This window comes from Polyodon spathula, chromosome 28 (assembly GCF_017654505.1).
Source record: "Polyodon spathula isolate WHYD16114869_AA chromosome 28, ASM1765450v1, whole genome shotgun sequence".
In the NCBI taxonomy this organism is placed as follows: Eukaryota; Metazoa; Chordata; class Actinopteri; order Acipenseriformes; family Polyodontidae; genus Polyodon; species Polyodon spathula.
The window spans coordinates 7,705,702-7,727,423 of record NC_054561.1 but is presented as its reverse complement, the minus strand read 5'-3'; the positions used below and the strand labels follow the sequence as shown (position 1 = coordinate 7,727,423).

The 21,722-nt window shown below is 40.8% G+C and overlaps 1 protein-coding gene across 1 annotated transcript; it reads left to right on the top strand.

Moving 5' to 3' along the window:
- Window positions 1–297: 297 nt before the first annotated feature.
- LOC121301973 (C1q-related factor-like) lies at window positions 298–15,904 on the top strand. Its single transcript, XM_041231722.1, has 2 exons — window positions 298–1,233; window positions 14,955–15,904. Exons 1-2 carry the CDS (start codon window positions 640–642, stop codon window positions 15,132–15,134), a joined length of 774 nt encoding a protein of 257 aa, XP_041087656.1. The 5' UTR covers window positions 298–639; the 3' UTR covers window positions 15,135–15,904.
- Window positions 15,905–21,722: the final 5,818 nt, after the last annotated feature.

Genomic DNA, 21,722 nt, shown 5'->3' with positions numbered 1-21,722 from the left:
CTAATACAGCATCTCGGTACAAGAAAGTGAGTGTCACACAAGCTCGCACAGATTGCACATCAGACACAGAAAAAAAAGACCTCTTTCTCATTTGCTGTCTGGATTTTTGCTTCTTGACATTTCTTTTAAAATCTATAGCGTGATTTAGCAGCAGCAACACCTGGGTCCTGGGCTGCATGTGAGTGTATGATGAGCTGGAATGCAATGTGAAATGGGACCTCCTCCTCCTCCTCCTCCTCCTCCTCCTCCTCCTGCTTCCTCTTATTCTGCCTTCTTGTCAGAGGGGAAGACACGAGTCCTCTTTATTTCCATGCATTTCTATGCAAGCGCACAGCCTGGAGGCACTACAGCTGCTGTTATATAAAAAGGCTGCCTGTGCATCAATAACACACAACTGGGTGTGTGAATCCGTGGGCATCCCGCTGTGTTTTCTTCTGCTTCTCTAACTTGCTGATTTGTGCTGGTGTTTCACCCTAAGCTTCCTACTCTTCTTTTTCTTTTTTTCATCCCTTTCACTGGAGAGAGGCCCCCCGCCCAGCAGGCACCATTTCCTCACCGGGCAGACCAGCGTTGGCAGTGCAGCCTCTTCCCAGGCTCAGCATTGGCAGGAAGACCCTGGTGGCGGCTGCCGTGGGCGTCATGCTAGTCCTGGTGCTTGTCATCCTGATCCCGGTGTTGGTGAGCTCCGTGGGCACAGACGGGAGCCACTATGAGATGCTGGGCACCTGCCGCATGGTCTGTGACCCTTACCTGGGGAAAGGCACCACGACTAGTGCCAGCATCCAAGCAGAAGCTGAGGCTCTGAGTGACAATATAGCGCCACCGCCGTCCACCCTCGTTCAGGGGCCCCAGGGCAAGCCTGGACGACCTGGCAAGCCTGGCTCTCCGGGGCCTCCAGGAGAACCAGGGCCCCCAGGTCCAATTGGCCCCCCTGGAGAAAAGGGGGATTCAGGGAAAACTGGCATCCTGGGTTTTGGGGGAAATGGTGCCATCAGCACAGCCACCTACAGCACTATCCCGAGGGTCGCTTTCTACGCTGGGCTCAAGAACCCCCACGAGGGGTACGAGATCCTCAAGTATGACGACGTGGTCACCAATCTGGGCAACAACTATGATGGCACCTCCGGCAAGTTTATCTGCAACATCCCTGGCACTTACTTCTTCATCTACCACGTCCTGATGCGGGGTGGAGATGGCACCAGCATGTGGGCGGACCTTTGCAAGAATGGCCAGGTTGGTGGGAACCCTAATTATTTAGTTTCAGGGGGGGGGGGGGGGGGGGGGGGGGGGGGGGTTGCTCTCCATTGTTGCTTTAACCACTCTCTTTCTTTGGGACCATAAAATGCAGTTCCGAAAATTGCCCCCTCCCCACAGAAAAACGAGATAAAACCAGTGTTTTAAAACATTTATAAATTCAAAAAATTGGTAAGTTGTGATTTGCTGAAACGAGTTAAAGTAAATAAACGTGCATAATGAAACTCTATACCTGAAGTAAATAGGGTTATTTTATTAGGGTTGTGTTTTTTACGGGGTGGGGGGTTAAGAAGCAATATATATACAATACGATGGGGGTTTGATTTATATTCTCAGTACTGCTGTATGCAATTGACAATGGGCAGTGCTGTATTAGATACAGAAAAATTAATCAAACTAAATAAATGAACCATATGCAAGTATACGATCCCCTCGAGTATTTCACGCTGTATCATTTTATACAATAAGGTATTAGCAGCAGAAGAAAAAAAAATCCCAACTTACTATAAAAAATATAGTCGTAAAAACAACGTCATATTCTGTTGTACTTGCTAAACTAGACTGATGTAAGAATGAGTTTTGTAACACATTTATCATAAAACAAAAACGAGAGCTGGTATCATTCATTTTATTGTAACTATATTATTTATATGGGGAAACCAATTATGGGCGTGTGCCTGTTCCAACTGTACAGGTTAAAACAAATGATTTATTAAGCGTATCAGAGTGCAAAAGGGTTTTAATGTGTTGATGTATTCCTCTGAGTTCGCTGTCATCCCCGCCTATAGCCAATGCTTATTTTAAAGTTTCAGACTGCCACAGGAGAACCCAAGGTCTGTGTTTTCTAATAAAATCAGATACTAACTTCAGCACACGAGAAGACAGCACATTTAATAAAGGCAGTGTGCGGGGAATCGCCTCATTATAAAGTCGAACTGCTGTCCTTTGTGATCAGAACTGCACCGACACAACGAAAGGCAGTCTGAATTCATTTCTTCATCACAAGAAGCGATTTGCACAGGCGTGGGTGTCAAGTTTGTTAGACAATAGCCGACTGAAGCATGTATGCTAGTTATTCATTTATTTTCACAATGAATGTTATGCTTGAAACGTTAAAACTGGCTGTTGACTAAAAGTTAATACCGAATGAACGCATGGCCCATTTTGTTGTAATTACCGTATTTGTTGTTATAATTGAATAAACAACATATATATATATATATATATATATATATATATATATATATATATATATATATATATATATATATATATATATATGTGTGTGTGTGTGTGTGTGGAAAGTGTGTTTGAAAACAAACAGTGGCGGTACTTACAGGCTTTTGATTCCATGGTAACTGCATTCACTTGTTTCTATTTCAATCTATTACAATGTGTTTGTGATAGAATGTATAAACTATAAACCAAGAATTTTGAAAAGTATACGTTGATTAATTTGAAGCAGTATTCGCTCAGTGGTGGTCCCTTACAGGTTCAATGACGGAATAGCTGTTTCCGTGGTTCAGTTTAATGTAAGGGGCACAGCTGAAACTGTCCTGGATTGAGAGTGTACACGTTGTCTTTAAAAGCAGCAGTGACTTTGTGTCTTATCCAGTCCAGAACACTGTTTCTAACCACGCTGTTTAACTGATTCATTGAGCGCAGCGGTACCATGAAGTAATTACCGTGAGGGACCTGACTGAAATGAAGTAAAACAGCCACAACAGTAAGCACGGTACACTCATTAAGTACCACATGCATTTTCTTAAAAATCACAACGCAAGCGGAATTCATGTAATTTGATACACTACTTTCCGAGAGTAAGTTATCATAACAATATGTTTGTAGGGAAAATTAAAATAACGGGGAGATGACAGTTAAAAATGCTCCCAAAACGGACGGTGCAGCAGCAGTTCCTGGTTCAGATCCAGGGGGCAGCCTTGGCATACGTTTTTTTTTTTTTTTCTAGAGACGATTGTTTGTATTACAAAAAAAAACTTTTAGCATGGTAAACATTAGCGTGGTAAAAAAGCAATGCGTTTACCATAGTATACTAAAGCGGCATGGGCCGTATGTTATAGGGAAGCAGAAAAAAATGTGATTCTTTTTTTCCATTTGTTAAGATTTCATGTTTTTTTTTTTTTTTAAATATATTTATATAGGGTAAAACCTTGTCATTTTTTTTTTTTAATTTTCTTCTCAAAAAAAAAAAAAAAAAAAAAAAAAAAAAAAAAAACACATTAACAAACCGTATGATCGCTGGTTCCACAAGCGATAGTAAATGAGTATTTAGCTCAAGTGGTTCTCCCGATGGCTGTGTATGATAAGAGTTTCTCATGGTTTTTATTAAACGGTATTACAGAAGTTACCACACTTGTCGTCCTTAGGAGTTTTGAATTTAGGGGGCTTCATTTACTAAGCGGGGGCAATTTGGCCAGAATTGCAGGAGGAAAATGGAGATGACCGCGCGTGGTACATCCCAAAATGTCAAGCCCTGTTTTCTAACTAATCAGAACCAAAAATATCTGTCGGAAAAAAATCCTATTAGCATGCAAATTGTGAAAGGCAATAGGTCTGAAGTTGCGCACAGTATTTATTCTATTGACAACAGGTGATGAAGGAGATTACTTACTGGTGGGCGGCAGGGATAAAAATACGAGAGCGATAAATGAAAATATTGTTAAATAGTTTCAGTTTAAAATAGTATTTTATTACATACGCGTCCTACAACAACGTGAAGCCTACAGCGCATCAGCATGGTTTGTTTTGTACTGTATTACATGCAGGATAGACAAAAAATCAATAAGATAAATAATAGCCCTAAGCCTGCTCGGCTGATTTGATTTTACTACCGCACTGTTTAAGACTATTGTACATATCTATATTTTTACATAATGTAATGTGTACAAACACATTCATGTTATTTTAATGTGCCTTCATATTTATTTGGCTATTAATATGATTTCTTACAAACATAAATTGATTGAAAACATACAAATACATATATAGTACTTTAATAAATAAATATATATACAGATATATATATATATAATATATATATATAGATATATATATATATATTATATCTATTTTGTTTGATTTGCTTAATATTTATGTATTTTACCTAGGATTCTATTCTTTGTGAAGGTGTTTTGAACTCATTTTATTCATTATTTTTAGAATTTATGTTATGTACAATAGAGTATTATCTAAATATTGGCTAATGTTAAATAAATAAAATAACAGGTCTGACGTACAAGTGAACTCAGATCTGGAGCTATGCATTGTGCTTGTCTGCAGTGTGGCGCAGTGGTTAGGGCTGGTTGTAGTTCTGAGAGCTATGCATTGTGCTTGTCTGCAGTGTGGCGCAGTGGTTAGGGCTGGAGTTGTAGTCCTGAGAGCTATGCATTGTGCTTGTCTGCAGTGCGGCGCAGTGGTTAGGGCTGGTTGTAGTCCTGAGAGCTATGCATTGTGCTTGTCTGCAATGTGGCGCAGTGGTTAGGGCTGGAGTTGTAGTCCTGAGAGCTATGCATTGTGCTTGTCTGCAGTGTGACGCAGTGGTTAGGGCTGGAGTTGTAGTCCTGAGAGCTATGCATTGTGCTTGTCTGCAGTGTGGCGCAGTGGTTAGGGCTGGTTGTAGTCCTGAGAGCTATGCATTGTGCTTGTCTGCAATGTGACGCAGTGGTTAGGGCTGGAGTTGTAGTTCTGAGAGCTATGCATTGTGCTTGTCTGCAGTGTGGCGCAGTGGTTAGGGCTGGAGTTGTAGTCCTGAGAGCTATGCATTGTGCTTGTCTGCAGCGTGGCGCAGTGGTTAGGGCTGGAGTTGTAGTCCTGAGAGCTATGCATTGTACTTGTCTGCAGTGTGGCGCAGTGGTTAGGGCTGGTTGTAGTCTTGAGAGCTATGCATTGTGCTTGTCTGCAGTATGGCGCAGTGGTTAGGGCTGGTTGTAGTCCTGAGAGCTATGCATTGTGCTTGTCTGCAATGTGGCGCAGTGGTTAGGGCTGGAGTTGTAGTCCTGAGAGCTATGCATTGTGCTTGTCTGCAGTGTGGCGCAGTGGTTAGGGCTGGAGTTGTAGTCCTGAGAGCTATGCATTGTGCTTGTCTGCAGTGTGACGCAGTGGTTAGGGCTGGAGTTGTAGTCCTGAGAGCTATGCATTGTGCTTGTCTGCAGTGTGGCGCAGTGGTTAGGGCTGGAGTTGTAGTCCTGAGAGCTATGCATTGTGCTTGTCTGCAGCGTGGCGCAGTGGTTAGGGCTGGAGTTGTAGTCCTGAGAGCTATGCATTGTGCTTGTCTGCAGTGTGGCGCAGTGGTTAGGGCTGGTTGTAGTCCTGAGAGCTATGCATTGTGCTTGTCTGCAGTGTGGCGCAGTGGTTAGGGCTGGTTGTAGTCTTGAGAGCTATGCATTGTGCTTGTCTGCAGTGTGGCGCAGTGGTTAGGGCTGGTTGTAGTCCTGAGAGCTATGCATTGTGCTTGTCTGCAGTGTGGCGCAGTGGTTAGGGCTGGTTGTAATCCTGAGAGCTATGCATTGTGCTTGTCTGCAGTGTGGCGCAGTGGTTAGGGCTGGAGTTGTACTCCTGAGAGCTATGCATTGTACTTGTCTGCAGTGTGGCGCAGTGGTTAGGGCTGGTTGTAGTCCTGAGAGCTATGCATTGTGCTTGTCTGCAGTGTGGCGCAGTGGTTAGGGCTGGAGTTGTAGTCCTGAGAGCTATGCATTGTGCTTGTCTGCAGTGTGACGCAGTGGTTAGGGCTGGTTGTAGTCCTGAGAGCTATGCATTGTGCTTGTCTGCAGTGTGGCGCAGTGGTTAGAGCTGGAGTTGTAGTCCTGAGAGCTATGCATTGTGCTTGTCTGCAGTGTGACGCAGTGGTTAGGGCTCTGGACTGTTGACTGGAGGGTTCTGAGTTCAATCCTTGCAGTTATAACTATAAACAATGTATTGCTCCAGTAAAAACCCAGCTCTATAAACAGGTACCAGAATTTGTAAGTAAAACGATTAATTGTAATTTGCTTTAGAAAAAAGCATCAGAAGTTCCATTTGGGATGAAAGTGATGCATGTAATAAAATTCTGGTTTTAAACAGTTCACTGAAATCAAATGAATACCTAGCAGATTTTTTTTTCTTTTTTGCAAAACAAACCATGTTGCTGTGTTGTAGGCTTCACGCTGTTGTAGGATGCGTAGATAATGAAATATTATTTTAAATTGAAACAAAATTATTTCAGCATATTTCCTTTTTACCTCAGCCTACTTACAATTAGCCTAAAATAAATCATAACGTCCCCATAGCACGTTCTGGCTACACCTGCCATTTTAAATTGTTAAATACCTGCCATTTTAAATCTGTAATTTTATGAAATAAGACAATGAAAAGATTGTTTTATGTTTTATTTTTTGGCAGGGCCTTAATGACTCAATACATTTGCTTTAGCTGAACAACCAAACAAAAAAAAAAGAAAAAAAAGCACTGTCGAATCTTCGCACTTTATTCATGTTTTGCGTACAGCAAGTTCTTCGGAAATGAGGCCCTAGGTATCTTTTGCACTAATTAAACCATGTTCTGTCACAAAGTATTACTAGATGAATTCTGATTCTATAATAACTACACAGATGTTAGTTTCACAATAACTCACACAGAGAGCTTATTCTCATATTTCATCATTATCTACTGCACCTTATTGTAACATTAGAGTATTCTGAACATGAGAATGCTTACTAACCATGTGCGATAATCTGTTCTACAATTTATTATTCCATTATGCATTTTCATCAAGACAAAAATACTATACTTTGAATTCTTGCCTTGGAGCAGCATTCATGCATTCACAAAGCCCAGCAAAGGTCATACACTTGTGCAGAGGTACTGGATTTGAAATAGCTGGTTCTTTTTTGTGCAACTTGCATCCTGTTTTGTGCAAGTAAAACACATATAATCAACAGAGAATGCTACCTGTTATATTAATCCACAAAAATGTGACGTCTTTAACCTGGTAAGGGGGACAGTCATTGCTGTGAAGCATTAATATATTCAAATGAAATACATTTTTTTGCCACAGATGTTTTCAGTTTTCATCTATTTATACCCGGTGGAGAAGAATTGGGAGTTTTATTAGGAGTAGGCCTCTCATTAAGCATTAGACTTATTCCATTAAACCTCTCCTATCAATCTAGTTTGTAATTAATTTACCAAGAAATATTCTGCATAGTATAAAACAAAAAAATGGCTACATAACATTTAACATCGTGGTATCTCATATTAATTTAAAAGTAGCCTACGGGTATGGAAAATATGAACATGTAAATAAAACATTAACAGTTAAAAATGCAAATAAAGCCTAAATACTGTCCCTTGAACATTGACTCACAGTAAGATATTGGGGAGTCACTACAATAACAGTTGCTGCATTCCTCCATTCAAATGCTCACAGTGATAGAAAGTCAGACACCTAACATTGCCTCTGTCTTGTATTCAGCCAATCATGTCTCAATTGCTTAAGATAAAAAATATCTGCAGGGCTGTGACAGTGCAGTGGGTGTGGGTGTGGAGCAGACGTCACAGAGTCAATTCTGAATTTACAAATGCCCTACCACAATGGTAGGGTGAACTTTATTAATAAAAAAAAAACACAGTTCAAAGCAACAAAAATATAAATCATAAGTTCCAACAGAGCGAGTCCCTCTCAGCTCCTTGGGTGCACTTCTGGGGTGGTGAAAAGTGCAGGTGCTCAGGTGCTTATGTGTCCAGTTCTGTTGTCCGGGGTGTGTGGTGTCCAAGGTGAAAAGTGCTGGCAGTGATGCGGCAGCTCCTTGGCGTCAGGGATCACGCCGACAATAAACACAAACATGTAGCACAAAAATAACCACATAAACAAACACACTGCTCAGGAACCTAGCTCCAGTATTACCTCAACAAGCCTCACACTTACAAAATGACAGCCCTTATATACCAGGGGACTCCACCCCACGATCAGCGCGACTCAGCACACCTGCCAGTTGTCTAATGCAACACAGTTGATCACAGTGATTTTGTCCCCTAATATGGTCATTCCGCCCTGCACCAAGATGGCCGACTTCCTTTTCCGCACCTCTCTCCAAGCCGGCCCATCTCTGAACAGGCATGCAAGTACCTCTGCTTAGTGCCCTTTTGGGTCGGGAGGGAGATTTGCAGCTCAGATCCTCACGTTCCCTGTCACAGGCATACATTTTTAAAACCCTTTGAACCTCAGGAGTCCCATTAGTTGTTGCTTGAATTACTGATGACTCAGAATTCAGTTAACAAGGCAGGCGGTCTAGCTAATTGACCCGCCTTTAACGGAGGTTTATATATATTTTACGAGAAATACTTATTGATTACCTGATTCATTTAACATCCTTATATGTTCAATTTTAAAAGAGGGCATTTAAGTTTATTTGTATGATCAATTTTTATACAAGTATATAAGTGATAAAATTCCGGAGACTTTTTAGAAGTCGTTTAAGATGTTTAATTGAAGCACACAGCGGTCTAACATTTTCACACATGAGTGTCTATTGTTTCTGTATCACTGATTACTGATCAGAAATTGAAATTCTCACCCCCAGAGGTTTGCATGCAGGCAGGTATATAAAGACTATAGATGACAGATCTTGAGATGTTCGAATAAATTTGCACACGACTGTATGGGTGCTGTTATGGAAAGCGCCATCGAGTGCATTGCGATATCCTGTCGTAATTCTGGCAGTACAGAGCTTTGCACCACTAAATCTCATGCTCAGCTCTTGAACAATGGAGCTTCCCTTTCCTTTCAAGCAGTGAAGAGTCCGAAGCAACAAAGCAATAATATAACCCATCTATTTTCATGTGCAGACTGTTCTTACCAGCCAAAAAGCCTCTTTCAATTTAATTAAAAATGTTGAATGTAGTCTAAAATATGTTTGTGCTCTTTTTCTTTTTTATTAATCTGAAATCCCTTTCAAACTTAATTAAAAACAGTGAATCCAGTAGCGCTGCCGATAAGGATTTAGGAGTGAATAATTACAGAATCTTCTTGTTTAATAACTGCACTGCCCTTCCTAATAAAGGGGATTTGCTGCTTCCTTGGTAATCATATCTCTGCTACTTTTCTAACCCTTTTCGATCCTTGTTTTCAGTTTGGCTGGTCTGGCTTTTCTATGTCTTGCTTCCCTCTTGCGCTAGTTTTCTTTATCTTTTTATCTTTTATTTGCTTTTACATTGGAGTTGCTGTAAACTAATCTGTGCTTATTGTAGTTCTGCGATCACTGAACATGCTTGTTTAAAATGCAATCCCTGGCAGACCACTTGTGCTGTCTAGTACAATTTCCATTGAGTTACCTTGTCTTGTAAGTGCCTTAAAGCATAATCAAAGAACAAAGTTTCATGTGTTTAAAAGCAGGGATTATACCAACTAAACTCTATTGGACCCTGATGGTCAGCTCTTACCTGCTGCACAACTCGGTGACGACCAATCATCCGTCACGTGGGTTTCACCTACGGCCAATCATATTTGAGCCACAGCCTGACAAGGTATCTTCAGTCAAGTCAGTGAGTGGGTTGCAAATCCTGGAGCTGATGCATGCACTGATGCATGTTTGCAGAGTCTATAGTCTTTAACTTAGTGATCCTTGTGGCAGAGCACAGCTCTGCCCTTTAGAAATTGGCAGGGATGGGGTTAAATTCCCTTACCTGCCTGGGTTCATTGTGTTCAGGTGGCTGGGGTTGATTAGATGATTAGTTTAATTAACGATCAATCAGTGCCCAGCCACCTGACTTAAAAGGAGGCCTCTGCTTCTCATGTGGGGAGAGGGAGCTGAGGAAGCAGGTTGGTGGTTTGTTTATATGTTTGAAGCAAGTGAAGGTATTGCCCAGCCTGGAAATTGTTATTTTTGCTTTTTGTCTTGCTTTATTTGTGTTTAAATCACTTTATTTTGGCCCTTGTGCCCTTTCATTTTTGTGTTTATTTATAATAAAATAGTTATTTTTTTGAACTACAGACTGTCTCTGGGCCTCTATCCACTCGCAGCCTGCCACAATCCTACGTTATGATGGTAATCACAAATAGCTGTAGCTGTTTTCAGAACTTGATAGCAGGTGTTTTTTTTTTGCTGAGGGAGGGGCATATCAGCTACTTGCATTGCCTTTAATATGTTATATTTTTATTTATTATGACATGGTTCAGCAAATACTTTCCACAGGGATGCACAATAAAATGTCTCTTACTTTATACATGAATAGATTTAGTTCCAATCATAATATCTCTACTATTTATAAGGACGTGTCAGAGGCAGTACAATAATACAGAATCATAGTGTACAGTACCTGTTGCCACTGAAGGCAATCACAGGAGTTATGATTTTATTCCCCCTGTCCTGTCAGAGCTTTATCTTCTATTCATTGCACTGCATCCTTAAAGAATAGATTTTATTTTGGACCGTTATTATCTAACCCTATACTTATTGTAGTTCCACGATGACAAAACCTGCTTATTCAGTCTTTAAAACTGCAGGGTCATCTCACAATCAGGTTGTTGCACTAAAATATAACTAATTGGTGATCAAAGCTTATTGGCGGAGTCTGTCTAGTTATTCCATTTTTCTTTTTTTCAAGCATGACCTTGCAAAGCACTGCGCATGTAAAAGAGGCTCACAGAAAAGGTTTAAAGCCCAGACTGACAACCGCTGGAAAACAAAAAAAACAAGTGACTCAGTGGGGGCAGAGGCACAGCTCAAGAGAAGTGCAATCAGATCGGACAGGATCTTGTGACCGCTGGGCACAAACAGGCTGCACAGCATTGTGCTTAACCTACCCAACACCTTGGAAAGATGGAACAACAGCCTGAGCTTCAGAACTTAACAGAAGGGAGTCATGTGTCTGCTGTGCCATCACAATGCCATTAGGACACCTTGAACTTCAATACAGTTCTTGAACCTTCCAAGGCTGTTGGATTCTTGCACATCACACAGTGACAGCAGCGCTGCCCAGCACAACACTAAACAATTACCATGGTCCTTATAAAGCTCCTGAGCCAAGTGCATGGTATTCATTCTTCTGCGTTACCTCTCGTGTGAGTGAGCACCTGTGCATGCGTGAATGCGGGTGTGTGCGTGCGTGTGTGCACAAGTGTGCGTAAGTGCATGCAAGCATGCATGCGTGAATGTGCATACGTGCATGCATGAGTGTGTGTGAGTGTGCGTGTGAGCGAGTGTGTGTGTGTATGTGTGTTTTGTGGCTGGAATAAAGGAACAGCCCTGGGGCCAAGATGCATTGTAAATGGGTGCTATTGTTTAATGATTTAATTGTTAAATTAGTTTATTGAAAAGTGTAGAACGTGGCCAGGTGGTGATTTAATTATTGATTATTAATGAACCCTTGTGCTTCCTTGGTCATTTCACCTGGAGAGTCAACCTGTCCCCACCCCTTCACTTGCTTCTTTCCCATCAATAACCAATCATCTGCTTTGCCTGTTGACGGACATGCTTTCAGCCAGTAACATGCTTTAACCAGAAGATACTGCTGAGGTGAAGATGAGAGACAAACAGGTTACCCAAAATAAATGCATAGGAAGTGGCACCAGATACCAAGTTTAATGTGACAGTTTGCTTTAAAACTGTAGATTTGAAACGCAGGAAGCTAATGGGAGTGCAAACTGGCCACGATTTATGGAATTATTCTGTTATCTACAGTTACTTTCAATGATGGCTGAATTTAGATCCACCGCTGTCCACATCAACTGAAAATCCCCCAAGACTATTGCTATCGATTTCTCAACTGTCTGTTTTAAGAGGTAAATCATTTCCAAGATCTGCAACATGAATTATTAATTCAAGGATACAGCAACATTAAAACGGCTTTCTGGGCTGTTAGAGTTTTGATCTGATGAAATCTCAGGAGCTTGAGAGCCGTAGCATGTCTCTGACAGCATGCTCACAGGACTGCTGTCTACACCACATTGCAGCAAAAACAGCAGACAGCAATCTGCTCTATATTGTAACATGCCAGGCAGCCCTCTGGTGTGTGTACAAGCGTGCACATGAGCAAGCTCAGCTGCGGCTTCTTCCCAACAGTTTCCAGACTGCTGAAGGAGCAAATCAGCTAGTTTGGAAGTGCACTGCTACGTGAATAATTGGAAGGGTTCCCTAGTAATTTAGTCCATGGGTACATCTTGTTACTGGTTTACTACAGTGTTACTAGGCTGAGCAGGTTGGGTATATGTGGATATTGAAACACCGAGAATATTTCCCTTTTAACAAGACAATACAAAAACTACGGTGGAAAGAAATCTACAAAAGAGTTTTAATAACCATTAAAATATAACTAGGGCTTCTAATTTTTTCTGATTAAACACCCCGATACAAAAAATAAATAGATTGGTGGAAAGTCAACAAACACTGGAAAACACTGGAAAAACTGTGGAAATGATTAATCAAGTCACATCGAAAAAATAAAATCAGCTTGAAAAATAACAACAAATGCATTTTCCAGTGCTGCTGGGCAATGTCCCGTCTTCCTGACTTGCATCTATCATTGATTCGTTCTGAATACCTGCAATTCTATTGGAGGCTCCTTTTGCGAGCTTTAAAACAAGATTACAATCAGGATGGAGGCTTGTTAGCAGGATTTAAAGCTGTATTACAGTTAAGATACGGAGGATTTAAAACAGAATTCTGTCGAAATGTACAAAAATGCCTCCACACAAAAACCCCAGAAGAATGTACCCGTGATCAGAGGGATTTCGTTGTGGAAGACAGCAAAGGAGAGAAGGTACAACTTAAGTGTGCAAGTACTGTCGAGTTACTGCTACACATATTTTGACAAAAAAACACTCAAGTATTTTGGAAAGTAACTGAAAACACTAATTTCATACAGTATATCAAAAATGAAAGCTCCGAACAAAAACGATTTACATAAAACTCGAAAACAGCTAAAAATAAGCACAGAAAACTAGAATTAATAAAACCCCCAAAACAGAAGCCCTAAAAATAACCCTCCCCATGAGTTTCATAGTATATGACTGTAGAGTTTATATACAGAGACTTGATCATAAAGCTTGTTCTTAGTCTGTTGGCATTTCAGTCTCTCGCCATTAAGTTGTGCTTTCATTGTATTAAAAAGCAAATAGATTGAAATGCCATTTTTAACCGAGGACTGGTCCTGTTCCAATGTAGCTCAGTTCAGCTGGCCTGCTCTCTTCCTGCTCAGTCTGATTGATCATTTGATTGTGTGTGTGTGTGAATTTCAACAACAATATTTTACAACACGGTAAGCACTTTAGTAAAATTCAGTTAAAATGTCAGCTCCATGAATATTCGAATTTAGCCACTTCATATGCTATATACTTAAGCTGTGTGTCTAATCCTTGCAACATTTCATATCGGCCTATCTGATCTCATGCCAGTCAGCAGTGTGATGCCTTTAGCTGCTCACTGCTGCTGCAATCCCTCTCCTGCTGTCCCATTAACATCCTTGCTTAAGCATATTACAACCACTGTAAATTTAATTATTGATATAATCAGAAATTAAACACTTGGTGTAGCAATGAAATACACATTTCAGAAAAGCAACAGCTGGAACGAGTTTTTCAGTGCCCTGAACTGTCAGTTTCAGAATCCGGCCAAATTCATTTGTAAGATTCTAAAAGTATTTCTGCATGTAATAGGGTTGTACTTACTCGGGTTGATTCAGTTCATCTAAACAGATGTAATATTTGTATTGTATTCAGCCAGCAACACCAGTGCTACAGCATCATCCCCGTCCGTCATCCCTTTATCAGCCTTTACAGCTGCCCTTTGGCTTATGCATGTGGTGGTGGTGGGGGGGGGGGGCTCCAATTGCCCTAAAATAGCTATTAGCTGATTGTCTGACCTAAGCCCAGGCAAGAAATGTATCAAAATGTATTGCCCTTTCTATGTTTTCCATTGTCCTTTTCCAAATCTGTTTATTTTGCTGTCCTATGTGGGACCAGGTCCGACATTACAATTTTCCCTTTCCAGTCCGATGTCGGACCCTGTCCGACATCATCAAAAAGACGTCAAGCACAGGCCTCTAGTCGTTTATTCTCTGGAAAAAGCCGAGAAAACCTTTCAATGGCTGAGTGAGACCGATAGGAGCCAAATGAAGCCGAAAAAAAAGGGGCGCATTTGAACAATAGAGCTAGCCCCTGCACCACAGAGATAACATGGACACGTAAGAAAACAGACAGCTGCTTCCGCATCCAGCGCTCAAAGAATATCACAGACATTTGCAGAGCTTTTTGTGATGTTATAGTAACAAAATGATGACTTAGATTGCATTATTGAGGAGTTTGGTGATAACAAGTGATAAGGAGAGGATTTATCAGTATGCACGTCTATAAAGAGGTTTGTGAAAAATACAGCGAACAAGGGGTGGGGCTTGGCTGGAGATGCAGTACTGATGTCTTTTTGCCATACACTGCCTTTTAAACCTGTTTTACTCTGAAAAATTATATTTTAAACAATGCGTGTAAAATAAACAGCGCATGTGAAAGTAAATCGGACCAGACGTGCCTAACAAGCGCTGAATAAATGGACTGCTAAGGGTTAAATCCCATTCTATTAAATATGTAGGATGTCTTTTTATAATTATTGTATAATTATAATCCTCCTGAGTTATGAAAGGCATGTAAGAGCCATGTGGAAGGTATTCTTGAATTGATGAGCGCTCTCTCTGTCTGTCTGCTCTGTTGGCAGGTTCGTGCCAGTGCCATCGCCCAGGACGCCGATCAGAACTACGACTACGCCAGCAACAGCGTCATCCTGCACCTGGACGCGGGCGATGAGGTCTTCATCAAGCTGGACGGAGGCAAGGCGCATGGCGGGAACAACAACAAATACAGCACCTTCTCGGGGTTTATCATCTACGCAGACTGAGGGGCACACAGGCGGCCCTCCCTCCCTCCAGCTCTCGTTCGCTCGCTCGCTCATTCTTTCTCTTGCTGTGGGTTGCCGGGGGGCTCAAACTGGCACGGACACCAACGACGGACTTTCACAAGAAAATACTTCCAGGTGGCTGGCACGCATAGGCCTGGACTTTCTCTCTCTAGGACTAAATCAGCAGGAGCAGAAGGCAGCCTCCTGGAAAGACATGGCCTTTTTAGCTGCAGTACCCCTACTCCCTTCCATCTATCACAGGGCTGTGCAATATCAACAAACAGGACAGGAATCAAACTGTTGCTGCTGAATAAGGATCAGCAAAACGATCATGTTGAAATATGGTTGTGGTGGTTCCTGATGGTTTGAAGTTGTATTTAGTCCAGAGATGCAACATTTTTTTAAAAACATTTTATTTAAACTGAAAATGTGTTCATGGCTGTTTCTTTCAATTCAATGTATGCATAGCTTACAGTGCCCCCTGGTTACTGAATGTTGTAACTGCAGATCTGAAAAGGGACCTGTCAATCCTAAATCATCTGTACATCTTTACTACTAAAAGAGAAAAGCTTTTTGTTAGCATCCCCTATCTGTCTGATTTGTAATGTGTCTTGAGTCTAAATGGGTATGTAGTGCATCTGAGGGCAGTATGGGTATGTAGTGCATCTGAGGGCAGTACCGTGGTTTCTAATGCACATGATATTTGAAAAGGATGGCTACTGATTTTGACATATATTGGCAATTATTCTTCTCTCTCTCTCTCTCTCTCTCTCTCTCTCTCTCTCTCTCTCTCTCTCTCTCTCCATACCTTTATAAAAGTTTACTACTTACAAAGCCTGTCTATGCTTTACCATGGGCTCACTGTGCTTTTCTGACTCGTTGCTATGCTTTTACTATAGGAAACTTTTATAAGGGAAAGGTAAGTGACGACTGTTTGAATAATGCATAGTGCAGCTGTACAGCTGTGGCCAAAAGTTTTGCATCCTCTATAGAAATAACAAATTTTGCTTCATAAAGTCGAATGAAACCTGCTCAATAATATTACATTAACATATTGAATTACACAACTCTTTGTAGTTTTCCATATACTTAACGAAAAACTGACACAAGCTGAAAAATGTGACATTTTGAAATCTAACATGAAATACTGTGCTACTATTATGGCTTCCGGTAGACATTTGCGATTTACATGATATATAGAAAAATAAGATTCTAGGCGATGCGAATGCAAATCTTTTGGGCCGAGCTGTAGGTCAATGCTCCCCGTGGGACGGTCTACAGAAGAGACAGATATCGGAGTCCAAAATAACTAGCTATTCGGTGGAACAGGGAGGTAATACGTGGCCATCGCAATCCTAATCAAGCTTTCAGGAGGAGCATGGCTCTCAGCAGGTCTGCAAAGCAACTTTGGCTTGTTGTTTTTATTTCCTGATATGATACACCTTGAAGCCAGTTACTTTTCAGAGCTGTCAGGTTTCTCCTCCGCTTTCCAACCAGAATTTCAACCTGGTCTGACAGGCTTCTTGAAAACTGCTGGAACAAGTATATTTGTGTCAGTGAGGTGACTCCCGCGTGCTCTACCTGTCATACTGACTTTCTGTAGCAAGAGCCAGCAGGTGCTGTGCTGCGGAGTGGCGCATCATTTGCACAGGCGAAGACAATGGAATAAGCGACAAAGGCTTTTTTTTCTAGTCGGTCACTTTAATGCAGACAGATACATGGATAGCCATGTAATTACAGTGTAATAACATACCAATGGTTCCTGCTCTTACACTGTAACTAATATGTAATTAGCTATTTGATGTAACCTGGTGTAATTACATGGTAACAGCATAGACCCTTTCCATGTACACTTATTCCACCAGTAGTTACTGTATAGAGCAGGAACATTGGCGATGTAGTTACCCAGTTATTATAATGTAATTACAAGTTATGCAGACCCAGTAATCTGAAGTGATCCTGAGATACTCATAATCACAATCATCTGATTTAGAAATATTGTAATAGTCTTGAAGCAAGTAAATCATTTTTATTTACTCCTTTTAGTTTTTCAGTAGTTATTTTATTCACAATATTTAAAAAAAAAAAAAAAAAAAGAAATGCCCGCTGCATCCTGTGCTGTAGGTCACGCTGCCAGATTCAAATCACTGTAACACGCACTTAAAAAAAAAAACATTCCTTAAAACATTGCTTTCATAGGTAAGCAAAATGATTGTAAAATAATGTGGTTATCAATTTAAAAAAGTTATTTTTAAGATAGTACAGTGCCTGCATAATTTTTTCTATTATCACTGATAATCAGACAGGCTTAAACTTAAGCTTTCTAAAGGTAATAAAGCAGTACTTGCATACAGAATGAGATCTCTATGCAGACTAATACAACCTCCACTAGACACAAGAAAATACAGGCAAATTTAGTAGGAAAAAACTTTCATGTTGAAATTTTGTTTAGATTCAGTAACTGGTAAGTGGCTCTAAATAAACTGGGAAAATAAAATCAGGTCTCTGCAAAACATTTGCACTGCCAGAGTGTATAACTAGGGCTTCTGATTTTCGGTTTTAACCGATAAAACACCCCACATACTAAAAAAATGAAATCGGTGAATAGCCAATAAATAACGGAAAACTGTGGAAATGATTAATCAATTCAAGTTGACTTTACCCTTTTACAATTAAAAAATAAAACCTACTACAAAAATAACAAGAAATACAATTTCCAGTGCTGCTGGGCAATGTCCCACCTTCCTGACTTGCATCTATCATTGATTCGTTCTGAATTCTTTAAACCCGCCCCATCTACTGAGTGACAGCACATTCCTACATTTCTATTGGATTTGAAGCTGTATTATAGTTAAGATACAGAGGATTTAAAACAGAATTGTGGCGAAATGTACAAAAATGCCTCCACACAAAAACCCCAGAAGAATGTGCCCGTGACCAGTGAGATTTTATTGTGGAAGACAGCAAAGGAAAGAAGATACAACTTAAGTGTGCAAGTACTGTCAAGATGCTGCTATACATATTTTGACAGAAAAAAAAAACGCTCAAACATTTTGGAAAGTAACCAAAAACACCAATCTCATACAGTACATCAAAAATGAAAGCCCCGAACAAAACTGACTTACTTAAAACTAGAAAATAGCCAAAAATAAGCACCGAAAAATATAATTAATAAAACCCGTAAAACAGAAGCCCTATGTATAATGTAAAATAAAGAAGAATGAATAGAATTTATACAGTCACAGAAAGTGCTTAGTGAATACTGTATACTGATTCTGTTAGTGTCATAGTAACAGAAAGCTGCCCAGACCAGTTTACTCTTTCTTTCTTTCTGCCCTAGCAGGACTTGTCAGACTCTACTTGCATGCTACACGATTATCTGCATATTCATTATGAATCTGAATAACATTTTTGTTGATGCTCAGCCCTTGTATGATATACTCCAATGTTTAAAAAGTCTTTGAAAGGGGCATTGTTGATTAAGGGGAACAACACTGTGTCCAAACGTGTTCCTGTTGATGTAGTGAGGATTTTCTTTCTAAACTATCTGCTGTTCAAACTCCAGGAACAGAAGGGGGTAGCTTAGTGGTAGTGTCATGCGTGACTAAAAGTAGAAAAGGGTGAAGGCATGTATTGTGTTTAGCTTTCACATATTGGTTATGTTTGTTTTGTTATGTATGTAGCTGTCTTTTTATGTTTTCTTTTCTTAGTTTCTTGGTTTATTTACCCATCGATGGTGGACTGTTTTTATTATTTTTGATTTTTCGATTTACTATTTGCACTGAGGACCTAATAGGTGAAATTAGTCACAAATTAATTTTGGCTGCCTTCCATCTAGACTCATTGTAGTTAATTACCTGCCCTATAAAAACAGACATCCTACACTCTAGAAAGGGGGACACTGGCTCGAGAGGGAGAGGCGCTGGAACGAGAGGGAGAGGCGCTGGCTCTATAGGGAGAGGCGCTGGAACGAGAAACAAGGCTGGAGCGAGTCAGAAGCTGCAGCGGGATGAAAAGCCGACAACTGGAGAAAGGAACTGGGGAGCCAGGCACAGCAGACTCGGGATGAGACTTTGAGCGAAAGAAGAAACAGACTGATTGAACGTTGGGAGCCATTGCTAGGCAGAGGGAAGTAAAGGCTTTATTACATGTGTGTAAACCGTGATTTCAAACAAAGTTACTTTAGAAGCATTTAACTTTCGCTGCTGTTGAACGTGCCAGAGAAGGTGCGCTTATAAAGGTCACAGAGACGGTGCAGCATTTGTTTATGCTCGAAGTATACATGGATTGTATGATAAACCCTTCCAATTGCGATTCAAAGCATGGCTTAATGCTATGCTTTAACTTTGCTGTTACGTGTGGTAATTCAGGACTTTGTTATTCGATTGGCTACAGGCACCAGGGACCGAGGACCATGGAGGAGTTAGAGAGACGATTCTACATTGGGAGATTTCATGGATTACAGTGCTCTCTGAGTCACGGCCCCCCTGCTGGACTGAGCTCCAAGTGGTCCTTGGTTTTGCCTGGGTGTGAAGATCTCCGGTCCTGGAGGACGAAAAGGATTTGCAGCCACTTTCCAGACAAAGGATTGACGTCTCCCGTTCCCCTTGTGTGCTCAGAACTGGCCTTGGTTAACATTGATCAGGACTGTGAGCTTCCTTGTCACAGTACCCACCCGTTGTGCTCCGTGAGTGGCAGGCTTGTCCTATCGTCAATGTATTTAGCATCTTGCTCTTTATTTGTAAGATATATTTTACATAGTGTTTTATAGTATTTTACAATAATAGTTTATAAAGAGCTGGAAGTTATTATTGTCGATGAGGGCGCTGTTTTTTTTTCTAGTTTAAGCATTATTACAGATACCTATTTGTCGTTAATGCTTACATCTAACAGTTAAATACTGCCTTTGAATTGTTGTGTTTGCCTGATAGCCTTATAGCAATATAGCAATGTGTCAGTAGTACATATACTTACCTGTAGGGAATATTTCAGCATAGACTATTTAGCTCTGAATATTGATTCTGATTCATTGTTTGTTTGATAGACTTACAGAAATATATTGATATTATATATGCTTACCTGAAGGAGGTAATTCAGCATCGCTTACATCAAATTGTTAAACATTGAACTTTTGACTTGCTATGACTGCCAAATTATTTAAAGTGCTGTGTGTATGTCTAATTAAATATTTGAATTTGCTCCCTTGGTTTGTGCCTCCTGTTCATTCATCCTGGGGATCAGAAGTGGTGACACAGAATCCAAGGTTCCTGTGCAGAGAGAGAGGGGCAAGGTTTAAATGCAGCAGTTAAGTGCGAAAGCTATAGTCAACTGGCTGTCTCTCAAGCAATGGGTGTGGCAGGAGCACAAGGGCAGGCTCTGCCATTGGTAAACTCGTATCAGGGTGGTAAGAGTTTCTTATTTTGACAGACCGAAGTATTAACACCGCTGTAACAATTTATATAACCTCACATTTCCAGCATGAACATTTCATTTTGTACGGGAAAAAAGAGAGAAGTCACAGAGTTTGGAATCATTAGCCCTTGTGTGTAACACAAAGTATCATGTTACTAAATTTTTTTTTTTGTGCGCCTTTTCTTTCTGTCGGATATTTCAGAAAGGAGACCTCCATCAAAGATTGATTTGACCGAATCTTTATTGTGTTTTGACAGAAGGACCAAGAGACGTAATATACTTTTTGGCCCCTGGCCTCGTCCTTTGAGCTCTGGGCTGCTTGTTGGGCTGATTATTGCTTGAGTATGCTGTTGCCAGCAAGCAGGACGTGGCACCCTGGCCAAGTCCAACTGCCCCATGTACTGGCTGATTGTAATGAAATGGTTATTGATTAATGAGCGTCATGCCAGCGGCAGGACCGTAACACTCTGGCCAAGTCCAACTGCCCCATGTACTGGCTGATTATAATGAAATGGTTATTGATTATTGAGCGTCATGCCAGCGGCAGGATCATGGCACTCTGGCCCACCTTTCCCAGGTGGTGATGAATTGTTATGAAATTATTATTAGCTGGTATAGCCAGTGGCGGGGCAAGTGCATTTTGGGCGACGTTACCCCACTCATGAGCTGGCTGAACTGTGATATATGGTGCGCAGCAAGAGGCATCCTGGACAAGGCACGCTGCAAGGTGGAGGCAGTGGATGGGGAGGAGGACCATACAAACGACAGGGAGGCATGGGCCCTCTTTATAGGACATCCTGGTTGCGCATGTGATTAGGGGTGGATCCGCCTTTCAGATATACAACATAATTTCCATGAAGCATATACCTGAATATTTCAAAGACTGCATATTCAAATTTAAAACACTTTGGAATAAATTACTGCCATAAATTATTCATTTTGAAGTGCGTGCCTATGTATTTAAAACAAAATGTTTCATACAAACCTATTTTGTTTTCACATCAACACTGAAGTTAATGAAGACACATTCTAAATCACAGTTCCCATATAAATCACTGCTGGGAATTCACAAAGCCATGAACTGCAGTGTCATCATTAGTACAGTTTTATTTATGAAGAGAAAAACACTCTTTAATGTCATGAAACTAGAACACAACTAAACAACTTAAGAATACC